The sequence below is a fragment of the Eublepharis macularius genome, chromosome 1 (assembly GCF_028583425.1).
Source record: "Eublepharis macularius isolate TG4126 chromosome 1, MPM_Emac_v1.0, whole genome shotgun sequence".
In the NCBI taxonomy this organism is placed as follows: Eukaryota; Metazoa; Chordata; class Lepidosauria; order Squamata; family Eublepharidae; genus Eublepharis; species Eublepharis macularius.
Window position 1 is genome coordinate 29,062,474 of NC_072790.1, and position 21,908 is coordinate 29,084,381.

At 45.4% G+C, this 21,908-nt stretch overlaps 2 protein-coding genes across 3 annotated transcripts in view; both read right to left on the reverse strand.

The window, feature by feature from the left end:
• The window catches only part of KMO (kynurenine 3-monooxygenase), a 32,226-nt gene extending 29,005 nt beyond the window's left edge, over window positions 1–3,221 (reverse strand). For both annotated transcript variants that reach the window (XM_054994586.1, XM_054994576.1), the window contains exon 1: window positions 507–3,221. In XM_054994586.1, coding sequence (XP_054850561.1) covers window positions 507–560 — 54 coding nt within the window. In that variant the 5' untranslated portion in view covers window positions 561–3,221. The remainder of the gene's footprint in view (window positions 1–506) is intronic.
• A 150-nt stretch (window positions 3,222–3,371) lies between these two features.
• On the reverse strand, window positions 3,372–21,669 carry C1H21orf58 (chromosome 1 C21orf58 homolog). The gene is made up of 9 exons (XM_054984047.1): window positions 21,352–21,669; window positions 19,316–19,373; window positions 17,985–18,058; window positions 15,307–15,468; window positions 11,676–11,790; window positions 9,962–10,101; window positions 6,509–6,717; window positions 5,944–6,008; window positions 3,372–4,339 (listed from the first exon to the last, which is right to left on the reverse strand). The coding sequence occupies exons 1-8, from the start codon at window positions 21,409–21,411 to the stop codon at window positions 5,966–5,968; spliced, it is 861 nt and encodes a 286-aa protein (XP_054840022.1). The 5' UTR covers window positions 21,412–21,669; the 3' UTR covers window positions 3,372–4,339; window positions 5,944–5,965.
• Between the last annotated feature and the right edge of the window lie 239 nt (window positions 21,670–21,908).

Here is a 21,908-nt window from a genome sequence, read left to right on the forward strand (position 1 = left end):
CTCGATAAACATAATACAAAAATTAAGAATGCAATTTTAACATTTCATCTGATAATATTATTATGCCTTCATCACTTGGCGGATTTTATAAGCTGCCGCAAAAAACTTTACATGCTGTAACCATTGGGTTTTAATCTTTTAACAACATTCTGGCATACACTGTGTCTGAATAGCCTGTGTCTGAATAGCCTGGTCAAAGGTAAAATGGCCAGCCAGCATTTTACGCAATAAATGTATGCAAAGGAAAAACCTGAATGGCTCCTGTTGTGATATCAGATTATAACACATTATTTCATGTCGTAGTTTGTACAAAGTTTGACACTGACAGCAAGGGCCCGGCTGGTTTTCTACCCAAACTGGAGACAGCTATTTTAATTTTATTGCCTTCCACCTTTGGATGGATCTAATAATCCAAACAAAGATTTGGGTATGAAAATGGGCAGCACTGCATCAATGGAGTGTCACACGGTAAATAATTACAAGAGAACCAAACACACGTTTCTTACCAAGCCGCCTCCAATAATGGCTACCTTTTTCTTCCTCATATCGGGAGAGTCCATGATCTGAATCTTTCTTAAAGCTTTTACCTTCTGCCTCTAGGAGGAGAGGGTGTAAATCTGCTTCTGTTCAGTCACTTTACCTAAACTAGGATATTGGTTGTAGAGGGGTGGAGAAGGACACGGTCCACTCGGTATCAGACTTCATTGGCCACTGGCCAGTGTAAATAAATCAGTTACCTGTAAATTGCTTAACGGAACTAGGCAGACAACTGCTCGCTGTAGTTATCACAACTCGCTGTGATAACTACAGCGATAACTGCTCGCTGTAGTTATCACAACTACAGCTTATATGAATGGTCATTGTGCTTGGCTTATTTGCTTTGAGGCTTGCACAGAAATGTCACAAAGTACACCTTCTGCATTTCGGGGTCTTTTAGCCTCACTGTTCCCAATCTCTCTCTTTCTCTCTGTGCATGTCTGCTGATGAAGAATTTACTCGGTGCATCTGACGAAGTGGGATTCTATTCCCAAACAGGACAGACATACAAAGGCTATTTTCAGACAGCTTTTCTTAATGTGAAGCCTCCTAGAAAAGACTTATGTGGTCCCCAGACTACTGTACTTGAGAGGGGAGACTTCTTCTTGGGCTTCCTCTTTTTTTGTGTGTGGAATGCCTGTTGAGTGAGAAATGTGGCATCATGTGCTGCAAAGCACCAATCGGGGCATTCCTTCTGGCACAATGAGCAAGCCCTGACAGGGGCATTTCTTAAAAAGCCTTCTGGATCCGGATGGAGTTCTATGAAGCTCTCCATACTGCCTTTGTGTGCCTAGGGCTAAATAAATGTGAACACATAGGGCTTAGCATGCATAGGTGCCAAAACAGCCAGAGCTGGCTACTTCCAATAACATCCAAGAAGACCATGCTTCCTTTATATAGAGAGTGGCTCTAAAGAAGGGTATTGTATATTGAGATTAACAGCTCTTTATTATAATAAACATCTTTATTGGAGACTGGAAGCAGACAGACTGAAGACTGAAGGCTCAACAATAACCAATTTATACTTGTAGAAACCACTCCCATTTTTACAACCACCAATACAATGTAAGCAGCTAGAATCCCTCGTTTGTGTCATGTCTGTACCCCTACATCCATGTCATTGTTCTAGGTGGTGAACCATTGCTAATGCTATACCTTAATTTCATTTTGCAAATGTTCTAACCATCACTTTCATTTCTCAAGCAACCTCTGAAGCTGAGAACACAGCTGTCTTCTCTCTTTTCTTTGAAGCTCACAGAAGTGACCTTGTACTGTCTGAAATGTTATGCCTTTTGTCCTGTCTAGGCTGATGTATAAACTCTAGAAGAAATTCCCAGACCCTTTCCCGATATAAGGAAAAGCACATATCTCTACAAGGGAAGGGGCTAGAAACTTTCTTTTTTATAATAATCTATTTCATATTGATAGGTCAAACCTAAGGTTGTAATAAAAGGTGTGGCAGGTTCTCTGAATTCCCAGCTTGCATTAAGAAAAAGTAAGTATCTAGCCTCTTCCTTTGTGGAGTATGCCTTTCCCCTTATATCTCTGCATAGAAAGGGGCTAGAGACTTATTTTTTTTAAAAAACTAAACCTGAGAATTCAGAGAACCAGCTGCTCTTTCAATACAACATTAGATGGATCTGATGATATAAAACTGCTGATTTTTTAAAAATTGCAAAAGCCCTTCAGGGGAGAGATGTGTGGCCACTTCTGGTGCCATAAAAATCGCACAATTTGCAAAGCACATTGCTGCTTCTGCTCTGGGCTTCGTCCAAACAGAGGTCAGTTTGCGCTGCTGGAGCTGGCTGCGCCTCCTGGCTCTCTGTCAGCCTGGCACGGCTATCCGGTTTGGATGGGAGAAGGCGAACTTAGGTACGGGTGGTGGAGCTGCTCCCCTTTTAAGCTTCTCCATGTAAAGACTTCCCCACGGGTTCATTCTCAATCTTTTTTTGAAAAAAATCCAGCCCTTATATTGATCTATCAATATAAGCATGTAGAATTTTTTTTAAAGGGTGCTGTGACATCACCAGTGATACCACCGATGATGACAGCACCCTCACTTGAAAATCCTGATTATTTAAGGCAGGTGCGGAACAAATTAAACCAACTCCACCACAGTAAGAATGCAAAGGGAGGGCAGACTTGTGGAAGAACCATCCCCAAACCAATTCCAATGCACAGGGATGGACGCTAAGAAAATTAGGAATAAATAGAGTGTATGGATAAGCCCCACAAAGATCAGTTTCCCTGGAGGAAATGATAGATTTAGAGGGAAACAGTGTGACACCACAGCCCCTTTCCCTCCCTAGATTCCACCCTTCCCGGAAGTGACATCATCACACAGGCCAAAGGGAGGCCTGCAGGTTGAAGGGTGCTTCCCGCACTCCCTGAGGGGTATGATTTGGCCCAAAATGGTACTGCTGCAGAGTGCTGCAGGGCATGATTCGGGCTGCTGTGGGCGCCGGAGCGCATCGTACTTTCGGGGGGGGGAGGGTGCCCTGGGGAGTGCGCACCCCACTGGCCAAGTAAGTGGGCATGGGGGAGGGAAGGTTTGGAGCGGGGGGTCCTCTGCCCTGGGTAGGGGAATGGCACTTCTTTATGAGAGACAGAGCCATTTCCAAATGGGTGCTTCCTGTTGATACATAGGAATTAGCTGTCTTAGTCTGTAGTTGCAAAATAGTAAAGAGTCCAGTAGCACCTTTAAGACTAACCAACTTTATTGTAGCAAAAACTTTTGAGTACCACAATTCTCTTCATCAGATGCACCTGATGAAGACAGCTGTGGTTCTCGAAAGCTTGTGCTACAATACAGTTTGTTAGTCTTAAAGGTGCTACTGGACTCTTTACTATCCTGTTGATACAATCCTGGACTCTTTTAAAGAGCCTCCTGCACCTGACAAATGGGGGAAATTGGCTGTTAGGTTTGGGGGGAAATGCTGTTTGGTTTCAGTTTCCAAAGACAGGAAAGTATTTGCTTTGTGCAGCCACAGGGAGAGATTTCTAAGCCAGCAATTTAAGAAAATTATGGCATCTGCCCAGGATGAAATCAGAACTTTGCTACTTAATCTGCTGGTAGGAAGAAACTTGAAGCTCCCTGCTTTTTGCTGTTCTATTTGGATTTTTAAGCAAGCAGCAGGAAACACACGGGAAGACACCCCCAGGATTCTGTGTTGGGGATCTCTGATATATGAGCCCATGGAACTGCAGCAATTACGTAACTGTTTGCTTTACTCAAAAAGAGGAACACTCCCAGTATGTTGAAAAGGAAAGAATCCATTCTTTCACTCGTCTCCGGTGTTAATGATAAATATCTGCACGAGCACAAAACAAGGGCAGAACTTCAACCTCTCATGTTCTTTCCATTGTTATACAATACTGCATTTATGTCTGCCTGAGATTGTTACAGGACACGTCATTCTTCTCAGGGATATAAAATAATTCCTGCCTCACACATCATCAGAATTCGGCATGAAAGAGGCCAGGGGAGTCAGAAACATTTCTGACAACTGCCCCCACCACCGCCAACAGTAGCAGTCCTTAGGAGATGTTCATGGAATAGAATTATACATTAGACTAGATCAACTTCGGTTTTTTATCGAAAACAGAGGCTACAATTCTACGCACAATTACTCTGAAGTAAGTCCCATTGAATTCTGAGAGACTCTGAGTAAATACGATTTACTTCTGAGTAAATATGAATACGATCAGACTGGCTGCCAGTCCGACTAAGAATATCATCTTGAAATGAAGCACCCTGTGAAGAAGGCTCTGGTTCCTCAGTCAGCATCTCTTTGCCAGCCTCCTATAAGAAAAAAAAAGTTGATATGTATAACATGTTATTATTGTGTATAACAAGTAATAATAACATTTGATTATTATGTTGAAGAAAATAGCATCACAGCCCTACAACAATAGATGGAGGCAGAAGAGGGAGATAATTTGTTCTGTGCCACGCGGCCCACGTGGCTATCTAAGAATCTCCTTAATGTCTGTGGTATCCATCTGCAGAAGGGACGTGTTACTAGGATCCCACTGCTCTGCCACAAAGATGTGGAGACAGGGGAAGGGGTTAAATCTGGCCACCCACTTCCAAACTGCTTGCTGAAAGTCACTGTTAGAGCAGCCATGACAGACGGCGCACAGCAAATTAGCCCAGCAACTCATGAACCAATGAGAACAAGGCAAATTAACCTGATTCAGGACAGGAGCCAATGAGAGTGGTACTCTGAGGGCCAAACTACAAGTGACAAATGACACAGGTTGGACACTTGTCAGCTTCCCTCAAGTTTTGATGGGAAATGTAGGCAGCTTGGCGGAATGTTGGACAAGTGACAGTTGAAAAGTCCATTGGGCAGCAGTCGGAGAGCCAAGCTGCAAGACCAGGATGCCTACATTTCCCATCAAAACTTGAGGTAAGCTGACAAGTGTCCAACCTGTGCCATTCATCACTTGTAGCTTGGCCCTCAGACAACCAATAGCAGAAGAGTGCTGGGAAGCGGGGTGTGGTTAAGAAGTGACAGCTGGATTTTGAGAGAGTGGGAGGCTGGGAGGTGGCAGAGAAGCGTGCAGGTTTTTAAAAAGTTGGGCCCAACTCAATTTCCTACAGTCACACAGCAGTTTAAAAAAAATGGTTGTTAAACAATAAAGGAGAGCCCAAACAGCCTCGGAATGCCACCTCAGGGGAAGGAACAGCTCCTCCCTCCACCCTCAAGTGGTTTCCCTGTTTCCAAATAGCACGGGAGGGGAAGGTTTTTAACACCTGAGTGCTGTAGATTAATTGTAATCTTTAACAATTGGGTAACATAGTAAAAAGCCAGCCTGGGCAGGGTTTTTTTTACTACCTAGCATGTCATGCTTAAAAACTGCCATACCACACCACACCACTTCAGTTCATTTTATTTTAAATAAAATTTTGTTTTTGTTCAATTTTATAAAGCAAGAGACAAGATGGTTTCCTTTTTACTTTACTCAGCAACCACAAGTTGGGAAGGGTTTATACATAGTCTCAGATTCTGCCCATTTCGGCACTTAAGTATTTGCTCGGTATTTTCTCTGTTGCCGCCTCACTCACAACTGAAGTGCTTTCAAAAGCTGCTTTCAGACAGATAGCTTTCTTTCTCCACCCCACCCCAAAACCGGGTTATTTCTAAGTTGTCAGATCTGATGAAGGATTATATTTTTGCTACATCAGTGCTTTCAGCAGTTCAGAGGCGATGATGCCACCTCCCACCCCCAGCCCGCATTTGCACATGCTATATCAACACCGTAGGATAAGTTTTTCCAGGACAACATAATTTTAACTCTTCCAGACCTGAGGTTCTATTTTTATATTTGCTAGAGGGTCCAATTCAACAAGAATGCAAACCTAGAACTAAGGTGACTACAGGAAGCCTGTGGTTTGGTTACCTTTTCTAGGTGCTGTAGAAATCTACAGGCCTGGGGGTAATCCAAAAAGTCCATGGGGTGGTACCCTTGGAAGAAAGCAAACATGATTAGAAATATATGTTTATAGCAGAATACAGCAATATGGCTCTAATAATCTCAATATCCGGCATATGAATTGTTTAAGTCTTGGGACCCAGGGCTTTTTTTTCAGCTGGAATGTGGTGGAACCGAGTTTTGGAACCTCTTGAAAATGGCCACATGGCTGGTGGCCCCGCCCCCTGATCTCCAGACAGAGGGGAGTTTAGATTGCCCTCCATGCAGCTCAGCGGCGCGGAGGGCAATCTAAACTCCCCTCTGTCTGGAGATCAGGGGTGGGGCCACCAGCCATGTGACCATTTTCTCCGAGGACAACCCACTGAGTTCCAGCACCTCTTTTCCCAGAAAAAAAGCCCTGTTGGGACCCATCTGAGACCTGGGGAATGTCTAGGCTACTGAACCAAGCTGGCCAGTATTACATGATAGACCTCCGACAGACCTAACTAAACTGCAGAAGTAAGACTCCCATCAGAGCAACCTCTTGACTTACGTGTGTGTTGTGGTAGTTGGGACAGAGAGATGGTGGGAGTCAGACGGGAATCCTCCCACTTGTGTACCAAGACCAGGAGGCATTACTGAAGGCCACATCGGAAAGCCAAGATGAGGAGGCATAGCTGGCACCGCTGCAGATGTATAGTGATGATGATGTACCGTTGACGGGCGGGATTTCTCTGCTCGTACCACAATAGGGGCATTGAGCTACAGACAGTTGAGAGAAGAGACAGTGAGGGTATTTTATGGTATTTTATCTTAGCCAAGAGGGCAGATGACGTCCAGATTACACTTTCTAGAGAAAGTTCTTTCCATTTCCCTAAGTTTCTGTTCCAGAAGCAACATAAATAAACCGTTGCTTAAGCAACAGAGGTCAAAAGAAATTAGCTTTCCTTGTTGTGGAATCTACCAGCATACCTGCGGGAACACCTCTCACCCTATATTCCCTGGAGAGTGCTCCATGCAGCAGACAAATATCTACGGGTGGTCCCTGGCCCCAAGGAGGTCCGTCTTGCCTCGACCAGGGCCTGGGCCTTTTTGGCACGGTCCCCAGCCTGGTGGAACTCTGTCTGTGACAACTCGGGCCAGCGGGACTTGCTATCATTCTGCTGGGCCTGTAAGACAGAGATGTTCTGTCAGGCCTTTGGTGGTTGAGACAAACGGGTCTCCTATTTGGACTCCTACCGGGGGGGGGGGGAGGGTGTCCCCTCCCTGGTCTTTGCTTTTTTCATTTGTTGATTGTCACCCCGCAGGCTCAAAATGATTATATATGGAACTGTGCAATGTGCACTGCTAAGAGTGGATTTGAGAAATTGTATTTACTCCTTTTATGCTGCTGGGTTTTACCTGTTTTATTTTTATGTCTTTTAAATTGATGTGATCCACTTTGAGCCTGCTTACAGGGAAAGCAGACTAGAAGTCCAATAATAAATAATCTACTGAAGATTTTCTATCATAGGCTTTCTTTTTTTCATTTCAGGATCTTAGCAACTCTGTGTACTTTTGCATGGCAAAAAGCAGGACTGCTTAGCACTCAGACACTTTACAATACAGTCATGGGTTATTTTCTGTTGTATGGAAACAGCCACTAAGAGGGTATGCTTTGAATGTCAAAGGAATGCAACAGAAGGTCTGCATGCATTAGAGATGTGTGGCTGTTTTCTAGCACAAGCCCAGCTAGCAGCAAAATCTTTACCGAGGACTGACCAGACTGAGACCCTGAGCAAAAATGTCTTGTGAGCTGTCACGATATCATGACAAAAATCAATGAAATATTTGGACCATTGCTGTTAAAAGCTATTTTTTTTTTAAAGGAAGCTTTGAGTAGAGTTTGTGTTACATTGTTGTTGTACGCACAAGATTGTTTAAGGGCTTCGTATAATCCTACTGAGTACAAAAAGAGACTTGAACAAGCCTGGATTTTTTAGATTAGAATACATTCATTATATTTTATGTTTATTCTGCTCTGATGTTATTAAGTCTCACACCTACTGCAGGGGAACTGGGTTCTCTTTTTATTGGCTCTTGTTTTCCACTGTGTCCTCTTTATAGAGTAGAGTCTCCCACCTACTCTGCTTTTTGTAGAGTAGAGACCGACGTCTGCTCAAGGTTTACTGATTTCTCTTTTGATTGGAACTTATTTTATATCAGCTTCCCTTTGTAATATCCCGCCTCCTTTCTTCTGGGTATTCAACCAGGCCTAATAGAAGTACCTTCCTATGCATCTGAGGAAGTGAGTTCTTCTGACTCTCAAAAGCTCATGCTGGAATACATTTTGTGAGTCTTTATTAGGTGCTAGTAAACTGTATAATTCTGTATTGACTCAATATTTCAGCTATCTTTCTCTTCTTGTTTATCTCTAAGAGTTTCATATATTAAAGGATAGGAGGGTATCTAATCTAGCAGTGTTGCTAAAGCTAAGCAGGTATTGGTCCCACCAGGGCTTGGATGGGAGATCTAGAAACCCTTCATATGCCAAATGAATTCCATGATATTGGTAGCCACTGAAGATTTCAGTCTCCCTTGTTTGAGAGACTGGATCTGCATCACAGAGGCCTCCAGAGAGTAACGTTAGGTCTCCTTTGACTACAACTACCACCCACACCAACCACTGAGGGAAGTATGCAGGTTGGGTAAAGAGCAAGATTCAGGCACAGTAGCACCTTAAAAACCAACTAGATTTCCAGGGTATGAGTTTTTGAGTCAGAGCTGGTTTCTGTCTTTTATCAGATATAACACAATCACATGTGAGTTGTAGGTTCTCCCAGGGACAGCGCAAGGGTTTGCCACGCTCACGGCCGGCTGGCTGGGTGCCCCCCTGTGCGTGCGGAAGTGCGCATGCACCAGCCTGCGTGATGACATCATGTGTGACATCATCACAGGAGCGGGCACACCGCCGCTGGCCCGATCGCTGCGGCGGGCAGCCTCCGAGCTCTCCCGCTCGGTTGCCTGCGCCACCGCAGATGCCTGCCCGCGGTGGCTGCACCCGGTCGGGGGCTTGTGCTGGCAGCAGCAGTGGTGCGGGGTGGGAGGGATAGGAGGCTGCTGCTTTGCGGCGTGCGCTCCCGCCCCCCGCACCTCCTCCGGCGCCTGAGGCCACCGCCTACCTGGCCTCAATGGGCGTGCCGGCCCTGGGTTCTCCTCAATTCCCATGCATGACCTGGCTGATTATGATCAGCTCCTTGGTGCACATGGACAAAGAGCTTCAGCCACCCGCCCCTGCCATTTTCCCAGTCTGAAACAGTCCCAGGATGGTGCTGTTTGAGGAAACTCCCTAGGATATGTATCGGTTTCCGCAGTAGCACCCCCTGGGACCTTTTGAGGCTGGGGAAAATAGTGCATGGGGCCATTTCCACTTGTCCTTACAGTGACAGCCCATTCACCAAACACTGGTGGCTTTCCCCCTTGACTCTAGACGTCTCCATTTTCAAAACGGTTGCAGGCTGTTTGACTTCTGTTTTTTTGGCACCTTTTCTGGAAACACATTTTCCTGCAATCCCCGAAAAGGAGCCAAAAAACCAGAAGCCAAACAGCCTGCAACCGTTTTGAAAACGGAGACGTCTGGAGTCAAGGGGAAAAGCCACCAGCGTTCGGTGAGTGGGCCATCCCTTTAGGGACGTGTGGAAACAGCCTGGGTGTGGGAGGCTGAAACACTTTCTCCATAACTGATACAGGGTGGGGATCCAGACTCAGCCAGCGTACTCCCTAGTGTGTGAAGAGACACTTCACTGTGCAGACAACCGATTGGCTCAGCCACGCATACTCAGTTGATTGTAACCTGGCACATGGGAATTGCAGCCTTAACAGCACACAATTACCACAACAATTATAGTAGTCAATATATGTGGTTTGAGACAAGTGACTCTATTACCCTAGATATTTTAAAATACAGATCTCTGGCCTTAAATCTATCAGGCATTTCTATTCAAAGTCCTTGGGAAACCATTTTTACCGGCTGTCCATGGTGAAGCAGAGGAGCCCCAGGCCCGTTAGCTGGTGAATACGCTGGTGGTGGTAGAGATTTCAGCATCATGTTCTGCATAATGATCTGGTGCATCTGCGCATTTTGCATCAGCATCATTTCCACCATATCTAGGGAAGCAAGGCGGACAGTATTCAAGAGGACACTCCCACCCGGTCGCAGAGATGACCGCAGAATGCAAAGAGAGAAAGAAACAGTTTCTAAGGAGGCCAGCCATTTAGTCGAATAACACAGCCCAGCAGTGACTAGGCTCCTGCTGTGGCCTTCTGTGTTCTGAACTGCTAAAGATAATCAAGCTTACAATTCTAAGCTTACAATTGCAGGCCAGCAAAAAAGGGAAAAGAAGAATGAAAGATATGCCCTAGACTAAACCTAAAAAGGTTATGCTTCGACTATCTTGCAGGCAGGCTCTGGACTGGTTCACACGGCTTTCTTGACAAGGGTTGCAGCTTTGGGGCAATCCAAATTGGCTAGGAGGATCTCTGTAGCATGCAACATCACGCTCTCTCCACCATTTTGCCACTAAAGCATCTTGTCACCTGTTATCCTCTTCTAGCTCAAGAGGAAAATCACCATGGCCCTTCTTCTTATCATGCCTCAGGGGTACCCTGCATAAAAGACCAAAAAGAGGTCGAAGAATCTAGGACCTCACTCTGCACCCTGCACAGGATTTGGGTGAAAGGGAAGGGCACTCCATCCTTTTCTTCCCTCCAGACTTCAGGTGTTCTGATCACATTGATCTTTCCCTGCATAGAAGCAGGAGGGGCTCTTTTACATTTCCATGGCATTATAATGGCCTGAAAATTAATTCAGTAAAATGTAATTTTTTAATTCAATTAATTTGGTAAATTCGGTTTTAAGCCACAATTTCACTTCTTGAGGCTGTTCCTGAGTGCACATGCAACCCCCCAGTAGGGCAAATAATGCCCCCAGTGCCATTCTGGCTCAGAAAAATGGTGAGGGGGGAAGGCAGGAGCCCCTCCTCCCCCTGAGCTGCCATCTTGATCCAAATTGGGCCCTCAGGGCACTTTGAAATGGAGCTCCTGCTAGGGAGGCAAAGATGCTCAGGGAGGCAAAGATGAAATTAACAAACCCTCTGAGGAACAATCTCCAACATCTCTGTCTTTTAAAACTACCCTTGTGTAGAGAGGTGAAATTGAAGCTAGCTTCCTGGCTAACATTACGTCTCCCTACACTTGAGCGTCCCTGTGTAAGATGTCTTGTGTAGAGAGACTTTGAGAGTCCCTGTGGTAGACTTGCATACATTGTAATGTGTAGTTTGGCCCTGAGTATAACTAGTTGAAACAGGCCTGTCTCCACACTGTCTTCTCCTTGGGAGTACCAAGGGAAGGGGGAAAGGGTCACATTGAAAAGTCTTTTACAACCCAAAGTTTACAGCTTGTTTACTCAGAAGTAAATCCTGTTAAGTTAATGGGCTTTACTTCTAGGCAGCCTTGGAGCCAAGCTACAAGTGATGCCTGACACAGGTTGGACACTTGTCAGCTTCCCTCAAGTTTTGATGGGAAATGTAGGCATCCTGGTCTTGCAGCTGTAATGGAGAGCCAAGCTGTAAAACCAGGACGCCTACATTTCCCATCAAAACTTGAGGTAAGTTGACAAGTTTCCAACCTGTGTCAGGCATCACTTGTAGCTTGGCTCTCAGTCTTGGAACACACAATCTTACCTTCCTTAATGCTCCCAGAGCGAGGGGCTGGGAACGGTTGTGGAGAAGGAATCTGGGTAATGAGCGGCGGATGCTGAGGGATTTGTTGAATAATCGTTGCTGGTTGCTGAGGCAACTTGGGAAAAAAGAAAGAAGGCAAAAGGGATTCTCAGAAACCAAACAACAACAGGCGTTCTAGACTGGAGGCTGTGAACCCAATCATATCAACGCTCAATGCACAAAGCAGTTTTCGTTTTTAAACTAACCTAGACAGTTAATGTTCAGTACAGATTAATTTTTGCTTTTGTTTGTTTTAGCCATATATCTTTGTGTTCCGCTTCATATGCCTTTATATAAATTATATTAGGCACTGCTCCTACGTGGCCAGAATCAAGTTCCTTCAGGTACACAGACCATTTTCTCACCTCTCGTCCAAGACCGTAAATGCCGCACAGATTTGATCTCAACATCATCTCTCTCAGAAATCAGACAAAAGCCCAGGGGAGCGACAGCATTGTTATGTTTTGAAAACGGTGAGTTGCCTCCAACGGCATTCCTCAGGGAGGAAAGTCGGGAGACAAGGAAATAACTGAGGGAATTGTAACCATTCAAGACAAGGAATTAATCATTCATTCTGAGGAAGGCCCAAACCAGGCAACTGCAAACGTTTGGCCATTAGTCACCTGCTCAGAGAAGCATTAATACATTCATCCAGCGAGCCAAAAATCCAATTGCTTCTGCAAACACTAGTACATCAACGGCAGATGATCCAAGAATACAGAACAAAATTAACTTTCCCTGTCTTAAACTGTGATGCGTTATTAACTGCACAGTCGTTCCCAATAAAGAGCCTATCTAGAATGGCTGCATAGTAATATTATAATAACAATGTGCTTCTATGCGGACTGGGCCCAGCATATCTGTGGGACCGCCTCTCCCTATATGTACCCCAGAGGACACTTCGTTCTACAAATAAACAGCTTTTGGTGGTCGCTGGCCCAAAGGAGGCTTGCCCGGCTTCGACCAGAGCCAGGGCCTTTTCGGTCCTGGCACCAGCCTGGTGGAACTCACTATCTGATGAAAACAGGGCCCGACGGGATTTATTATCTTTCTGCTGGCCCTGTAAGACAGAGATGTTCTGCCAAGCATATGGCAGAAGCTATGCTGGCCCCCGCCGGCCATACTGAAAAGATCTGTCCACTACCCTATATACATATGGGCCATGCCTGAAATGCAGTATTTTACCATTGCCATCTTGGGGAGAAGTTTTATTGTATACAATTGTTTTAATTTTACTGTAATGTTTTATCTGTTTTAAACTGTATTTTATGTAAGCTGGAATGTTGTACTCCGCCCTGAGCCCGCCTGGTGGGGAGGGTGGACTAAAAATCAAATATAATAAATAATAAAAATATAATAAAATAAATATATACCACTCTTCTAGACAGATTAGTGCCCACTCAGAATGGTAAACAAAGTCACTGTTAGTATTATCCACACAATACATCTGGGAAGCCGGGGCTGAGAGAAGTTTACCCAAGACCACCTGCAGAGTTCAAGGCAGTAGTGGGTTTCAAACCAGCAGATTGCTGACTCACAGCCCAACCACTTAGCCACTATGCTACAGACAGTACTGGAAACCAAGAGGCCCCTTGAAATCTTTGGAGGTTGGTCAACCTTAATAGTCCTTGGTGTTGGAGGTAGGGTTGCCAACCTCCAGGTAGGGGGCTAGCGTTTTCCTGGAATTACAGTTTATCTCCAGATTACAGAAATCAGTTCCCCTGGAGAAAATGGCAGCTTCAGAGGGTGGACTTTATGGTATTACAACCCTGCTGAGCTCCCTCAACAAAGCCCACCCTCCCTAAGCTCCACCCCCAAATCTCCAGGAATTTCCCAACCTGGAGTTGGCAAGCCTAAGAAATCAGCATGTCACTTTGTTTACAGCGTGGAGAGAAGTAGTATTACTTGCAAATGTCTAACAATCCAGCTGCGATTAAAGGTCCAGCAGTCAGCTAAGAAATGAATGACTGGAGTTCCAACCCCACTCAAAGTTTGGCTCTGGATTTGCCAAAAGCTAGGCAGAGGATAAATTCGCACTTGCTTTTTATTTCTCTTTGTTTGTTTTGCTTCTAACAATCAGATTTTCAAACAAAGATTTTTCCCTCTTGGATGTAAACTGAAACGCTTAGGTTGGAATCACACAGGCACAGAAAGGTAGAAATGTGAATGCAAAACAACCTTGCTGGCTACTAGCCATCAATCGATTCAGAAACCGGATACTCGTACATTTAGAATTGCCTGTTTTCTGCAAGGGCGTGCTGTAATTTTCATGTTTTATTATAGTTCCCGGCGATCAGAATCTGGAGCAGTTCCAAATCAGGGTTTCCTTGTGGCTTTCTCTACATACTGGATCTAGGCTACCGGGAAAGACATTGGTGACGTGGTGGGCCTCATCCTTTTTTCTCTGTTTTGGGTTAGTTGGTTCTGAGTAAATTTAAAGGTTGTTCACCTGAGAACAGCACATATTCCTAAGTAGGGTTGCCAGTCTCCAAATGGTGCTGGGAGATCTCCCAGAATTACAAACTGATCTCCAGGCCACAGAGATCAGTTCCCCTGACAAAAATGGCTGCTTTAGGGTGGACTTTATGGCATTATTTACTATCTATAGCAGGATTTACTATCTTTCAGCTAGGCCTGCAAGACAGAGATGTTCTTCCAGGCATATGGCTGTGGTCGGGGCTGAGGGCCAAGCTACAAGTGACGCCTGACACAGTTGGGGCACTTGTCAGCTTCCCTCAAGTTTTGATGGGAAATGTAGGCATCCTGCTCTTGCAGCTTGGCTCTCCGACTGCTGTCCAATGGACTTTTCAACTGTCACTTGTCCAACATTCCGCCAAGCTGCCTACATTTCCCATCAAAACTTGAGGGAAGCTGACAAGTGTCCAACCTGTGTCATTTGTCACTTGTAGTTTGGCCCTGAGTGAGCTCCTTTTGCCAGTCTCTTGCTAAGTGGAGAACGTAGCCCTCCCAATTGTCTGCAACCCACCCATTATGTATGCCATCCCTCATCCCATGGGATATACCGGGTTGGGTTTGGCTTATGGGCTGTTGTGACAAATTGCTGCCTCTTGCACAGATTTTTACGCACTGATTTTCATGTTTTTAATATCTCTAAATGTGTTCATGTATTAACGTATTTTATTGATTGATGTTACCTGTCCTGAGCCCGCTTGCAGGGAGAGCGGGTTATAAATATAATCAGGGTTTTTTTTCTGGGAAAAGAGGTGGCAGAACTCTCAAGAGGAAAATGAGGAAGAAACAAATGGGATTCTTTGAAATCATATTATTTTCAAGCACTATTGCCGAGTATTTTCAAGAGGTGCCAGAACTCCGTTCCCCCGCGTTCCCACTGAAAAAAAGCCCTGAATAGATTTTATTATAATTATTTTATTATAATAAAATAATAATAATAATAAAAATAATAAGTATACTCCACTGAGGTCTCTCCCCAAATGCAATTCTCCCCAGATCCCATCCCCAAAGCTCCGGGAATTTCCCAACCTGGAGCTGGTAACCTTAAGCAACTGCTTCTACGGGACAGCAGAGAAGATCTTGCAAGCACTTTAAGCGGCACTTATGAATATGACCTTACAGTTTGCTGGATAATTCTTGGTGGTGGTGGTGGTGGCGGCGGCGGCGGCGGTGGAGGAGGAGGAGGAGCTTGGTAGCTGTACTCTGGTTCCTGTCTATAGTGTGTTCTTTGGATTCTTGGCAAGCCATGCGGTAGTGAAAATTCTTCCAAAAGGTTCTGCTCCTACAGTATCAAATATGGAGATAGATCACGATGGGTATTAAATATTGAGCCTAGTGCTCAAGTGATGTCAGCCAGGCAGTGACTTCAGCTCATGATAGTAACTTTATTGCAAAAAAACAACAACGTGGCTCCCAAGGGAGCCAGATATATATATACCTCCAACTCCACCCCATTTCGGTAACTCCCCAATAAGAACACAGGCACTAGGATCCTTCATTTGCATGCACTAAACAAAAGGTAACATGTTTACACGACCGCAATTGGCTCATACCCAGAGGAAACGATTGGTTGCTGATAACCCTAATTCCCAATAGGATTGGCTACCTGAGGAGCCCTGTTTTCCTCGACGCTAGCCCTATACATAACAATGGGTAGCTGTATTAGTTTGTCTGTAGCAGTAGGAAAGAGCAAGAATCCAGTAGCACCTATAAGCCTAACAAAATTAGTGGTGGGGTATGAGCTTTCGTGAGGTTGCTGAAGAAGTGAGCTGTGGCTCACGAAAGCTCATACCCCACCACTAATTTTGTCAGGCTTATAGGTGCTACTGAACTCTTGCTCTTTTCTACAATATCAAATATATATATATTTTCAAATGGACATGTTTCCTAAAGGAAAACCCTGTGAAATAAGAATGGAATTTTCCAGCACATTTCCAGTAAAGCCCCCACAGGGCATGTTGATGGAGCATTAGAGCTGGCATTTCTCTGCCAAACGCTTGACTGAGAGCCAAGCTACAAGTGACGCCTGACACAGGTTGGACACTTGTCAGCTTCCCTCAAGTTTTGATGGGAAATGTAGGCATCCTGGTCTTGCAACGGTAACGGAGAGCCAAGCTGTAAAACCAGGATGCCTACATTTCTCATCAAAACTTGAGGGAAGCTGACAAGTGTCCAACCTGTGTAAGGCGTCACTTGTAGCTTGGCTGCATTTGTCGTCAAAATATTTATTTTAGGGGGGGAAAACCTTGCATACTTTTGTCTAGCTGGCCAAGAGGCCAGTGATGGGTTGCTAAAGATTGTTAAACAAGGACACTTAAGATTTAACTAAATGTTGACATATGTGTTTAAATTGTATAGATAAAAGATCACCTCAGAAGAGCAACATTTTTATTTGATCCGTCTTCAAGGTGAATCTTGCCCCACCCTTCTCATAATACAATGAAGAGAATGAATCAGATATTTTAATACTTGCTATAATTCAGATAATATTCCCAGATGAGTTTATAACTTTCTAATTCCGTGTTTTAAGATTTAAAAAAAAGATGCAAGTCTGTTACTGTTGCAAACTCTGAGCTAGGTACCTATGTCTGATAGCAAACCTTTAGACCTGGACATCCATCTTGTGTTTAATGTGGCTTTTAAAACTGACATTGGTCATGTGAACAGTTAGAAAATTCATATTCCTATATTTTCAAAGTCTTAGGGTTGCCACCCTCAAGGTGGGGCCTGGAGATCTCCTGGAATTACAACTGATCTCCAAAGACAGAAATCAGTTCCGCTGGAGAAAATGGCTCCTTTGGAGGGTGGACTTTATGGCATTGGATCCCATCAAGATCCCTCCCCTCCCCAAACTCCACACCCTAGGCTCCACCCCCAGATCTCCAGGAATCTCCCAATCTGGAGTTGGCAGTCTGACTTACAACCCACATTTCATCTTGGAACAGATCTGCCTGTTCTGTTCTAGTCTTGTGACAAGTGCAGGGTGAGGGCTAACTTAAGTTCAGACCATGGTTGCCAGGTTACCCCTGGCAAACAGCTGGGGGGGTACAGGGGGCATGAGATGGGACTTAACTGCTGCTACAGGCACTCGCTGACAATGTCATCACATCACTGGTGACATTTTGGTGTAGTGGTTAAGAGCGATGGGACTCTAATCTGAAGAACCAGATTCCCCACTCCTTCACTTGAAACCAGCTGGGTGACCTTGGATCATCAAAGCTCTTCCAGAGTTCTTTCAGCCCCACCCACCTCACAGGGTGATTGTTGTGGGGATAATAATAACATACTTTGTAAACTGTTCTGAGCGGGCGTTAAGTTGTCCTGAAGGGTGGTATATAAATCGGTGAGCGGGCATTAAGTTGTCCTGAAGGGTGGTATATAAATCGAATGTTGTTGTTGTTGTTATATAATGATGACACTTCTGTCGCACACAAAAGTGACATCATCACTTCATTGGCACGCCAGAACTGCTCTGATTTGGGGGCAAAAGCTCTACATTTTTTTGCCCTAAAATCAGGGCTTCACCAGCAACGTGATGATGTTACTAAATGGGCACAAAGGAAGTGATGTCATTACATTGTTGGTGGCGTGATGATGTCACTAGCAAGAGCCTGTGGCAGTGGGTATGCTGCCGCCGTTTCCCCCTTTATTTCCCTCCTCTGATCAGGTGGAGACTGGGGGCAAGGGATTCCCCACCTCAACCCTAATTCAGATACATCCAGAATTTCTAACACAGTGTTGCTGCTTAAGTGTTGCGCATTTGCACCAGGCAACATTAGGAAGAACTCGGGGCCATACCCTGAGTTGCTGCAGAAGGTCTTTTCTTCGCCTCAGTGCACTTTGTAAGGCAAAGTCATGGCTGCCATAATTCCCTGCAAAACATTCAGAGATCCACTATTATCTTCCGTTTATAACATTTCTTAACATATAGCCGCATTAATACGTCATTGTTTGTGTCTATTTGTTCAGAGAGCATTTTCAGAAATTTTCTGGAGTATGCTTGTGGTTTGTTGTTGTTGTTTTGGTGCAGTTGGCAAGGGAACCAAAAAAGTAAGGCTGAGTTTCCCAATGCCTGTGAACAATTACTTTCCAGTGGGCACACCCTAATTACCCCATCTTGCTTTCCAGGGGTCATTTCGTAGAAAAAGAGCTGGAGGAACTCATTAGCATAATGCATTAGCATAACTCATTAGCATATACCATGCCCCTTTCCATCACTAGAAGTGGTTCATTAGCATAACTGATTTGCATATGCCATCCCCCCTGGCATCACCTATCCTGGCTGTTTTGGACCCAATTCTGGCCATTCAGGGCCGAAACTGGGCCCAAAATGGCAAAACGGGGCTGAAAATGGCCAAAAAGGGGCCCCAAATGGTCAGGATCGGGCTGCTGCTGAGTGGGAGAATGATCCACCACCCATCAGAGGACCGATCTGGGCCATTTCGGCCCCAATTCAGGCTGAAACAAGCCCAAAATGGCGGGGCCACCTGACATGTGACCTCTTTGCGGAACTCCCGGAACTGCGTTCCTGCGTGTTCCCCCTCGAAATGAGCCCTGTTGCTTTCAAAGAGGTCTTTCCAGATCAAAAAGGCTATTCGAGTGTAACAAGTCGCTTGGCTATCAAGATCAAAACTGATTGCAACCTGCTTCATATGTGCAGCCACCTAAAATATAGGATAGAATAGACTAGAGAGGCGTAGTGGTCTGATTGTGGCATAGCAGTTAGAGTTTCAGGTTAGGACTGGGGAATGCAAATTCAAATCCCACATAATCAAGAAGCTCATTCAATGACTTCATCTTAAGCTACCCTCCCAGCAAGACAATATGTAAGAGAGAGAACAAATTGCCCTAAATTCCAGGCAGGCAGGGCCGTTGAGAACCACTGCAGATTTCCTCTGGAGTCCCGTCATCTCATACGGAGCCAACCCCAACATCTATGGCCCTCCTGGTGTGACCATGGCACCTCCCTTTGAATTTTATCCCTCTGTTTCCCTAATCATGGTAGCCCGGTTTTGAGGAAGGGGTGTATAAAAATGTAATAAATTAGATACACATTTGAAGCACAATCATGTCAGGAAAGCTCCATGGAGTAATTTTCACAGACAGCTATGAGAACTGCAGTTTCTTACTTGCTTCAGGAATGGGAGATTCACAGTCCTCCATAGTTTCCTGTTCGTTTTCCAGTTTCTGTGGATTAAAGCAGCATGAGGATTAAGAAGAACCCTAGATATGGCTTTCAACCAGTAAATAAAGAGCAACCAAGGAGCCGCTCACAATCAAACTAGGGACACTGAGATCTTTGTGGTGGACATGCTCGATAGGTGAGTAGACTATTCTCAGCTGCCATGATCACATGTCCAAAGTCTAATCTAGGAAGAAATCTTCCACCAATCATGTATTTCCAGAAATAAATCACTTGAAACTTAAATAGCCTGGACATCATAGGGCCAAAATACACAATATGCTGGACGCAAGTTGAGTTACGAGTGTGCAGCCCAGCTCTCAGTCAGACGTACACATTGGGGGAACTCATCTTAAACAGCACTCGTTCACTGGGCACTGTAAGTGGGGAGAAGTATTGGGGATATTTGGTAGTTGTAGCAAAGTTGCACAGCTAAGAAAGAGTGGAATCATGTGTGGTGAAATACTCTCTCCAAGCCAATATATTGTAACAGATAAAAGTTACTTTCGTTGAGGCTGATTCCCATTCACTTGCATGCTTGTAATAGCAGAAGAAAAGTGCAGAAACCTAATCTAAATAACACTATTTCCTATTAGAAGTGTCCAGCTAATCTAGCTGCATGTGAATGGGGAGTATGAGAATGCCTCTTACAAGCTTGAGTAGGGCTCTGCAGAAACTATCTTGTTTTTTGCAAGACCAGCAGGAGAGAGAACAAAGGAGAAAGTGAACAGAAAGAGAAGTAGGAGTCAGAGAGAAGCTTCTAGCTCAAACAAAGAGCAGCATCACACAAATGCAGTCTGCTGCAAGGAAAAGTAGCACCCCCAGTGTCCAGGACTGCTGAATCACTTCCATTCCTGTAAGGAGTCTCTAGTTTCTGGAAAGGACACATGGAATTAGAGAAAAGGGAAGAAAAGCTGCCATCTACCAATTCCACTGTCTAAATGGCACAAGAAGAAAACCGGAAGCTCCTTTTCCTCCCTTGCAGTGCTCCCTTGTAGCACCAAGCAAAAGAAAGCTGTTTAAGGTGAATTTCCCCAGACTGTGAGTCCCGTCGAGCACCTGTGATTCAGCTTGTTGGGTGTATCATGTATTTTGGCCCTTAGCTATCCAGATGGTCCAAGGACGAACATCCCAGACTTGCCACAGATCCCCTGCCTGAGGACCAATGGCACCCTGGCTGCAGGCACAGAGAGCCCAGGGGAGGCGACTTAGCCCCAGCCGGCAGGGAGTGAAGGGGAAACAGAGCCAGCCTGGGAGGCAGGCCACATACGTGCTGCCAGACCAACCATCGAAGGGCAAGACGTGCACATGCATGGCTGGGATGCCGATACCTGGCCAGATGGGCTAGTAGCCCCTGCACCCACCCCAGGTGGGGCCGGCGGGCCCGACATCCACCCCAGGGGGGACTGGCCAGAACCCAGGAGGCCTGTCTGGTATTGCGCGAACAGAGGCGGAGGCGGCCAAGCCACATCACCTGGAAAGACCCCGCTAGCCCGATCCTGCAAGAAAGGATAGGAGAGCAGGAAGTACCTGGAACGAGAGGAGGAACACCTGAGAGAGAGAGAGAGAGAGAGAGAGAGAGAGGAGGAGGAGGAGGAGGAGGAGGAGGAGGAGGAGTTCACTTAGCAAGGGACAGTGCAGGAGGGACGAGGTGCGAGGGTGATGTATACCCCCCCTCCTTCCACTATCCGGGGGACAATCCCAAGCCTGCTCATGCCCAAGGCCCCTCCCATGGATACTCGCACTCAGAGCTCTGCCGCTGCCATGGCGGAACCTGACACAGATGACTTTGCCAATCATGGGAGCCCAGATGGCAAGATCTACCTGGACGTCTGCTGGGCAAAAGAGGCACTGGTATACACCCTTCCCTTTCACTTGGTACCTGTTGTCTGAGATTGTTTCTCCAGCGCCAGTGTAGTGCTACTGTGCAACGCACCAATCTGGGCAGTTGCCCTCTGGAACTGCCCGTGGAAACAGTCCTACCTTCTCAAGGAGTTTGATTTTCAGTCGTGTCAGGTGATCAGCCACCTCCGAGTCCGTCATTGTGACAAAATCCCAGGGTAAGGAGCTGACGAAGTGGCAAAGGAAGTTTTAAAAAATTAACACCCGTAGCCTCTTTCTTCCTCCAGCATCTTTGTCAAAGTTTTCCATAAAGCCTCCTCAGGGCGATAGCTTCAGATTGAAATTGCAAGGGAAAACAGAATCCCGTCATGCCTAGTCCTTTCCACTGTCTCCCGCCCTCTACATTCAGCCTGGTAACTAAGACAGTCTTGAATGACAGCAATACTTCTGAAACATTACTGGTTTCTGAACAGCTGCTGGTTTCCCCTTTGCAAGTTCACTAAGCCCAGCCCTGTGGGTTGCTAGTGCGCTTCTCTGAGTAAACGACATCAAGCCCAGGTTACATAGTTGCTATGTTGATAGGGTCTAAACAAAGCACATCTCCAGGTATAATCTAATTTATACAGAGTTGTCGTCACCATGGACAGGAAACAAGGAGAGGGCAGAAAGGAAATTAAAAGGAACCAAACCGAGCAAAG

Coding starts and splice junctions, on each gene's coding strand:
- C1H21orf58 (XM_054984047.1), bottom strand. CDS start 21,411: ATGACGGACTCGGAGGTGGCTGATCACCTGACACGACTGAAAATCAAA. Junction 15,469..17,984: donor ACCTTCTGCAGCAACTCAGG/GTATGGCCCCGA, acceptor TTGATACTGTAG/GAGCAGAACCTTTTGGAAGA. Junction 6,718..9,961: donor TGCTTCACCATGGACAGCCG/GTAAAAATGGTT, acceptor AACTGTCTGTAG/CTCAATGCCCCTATTGTGGT.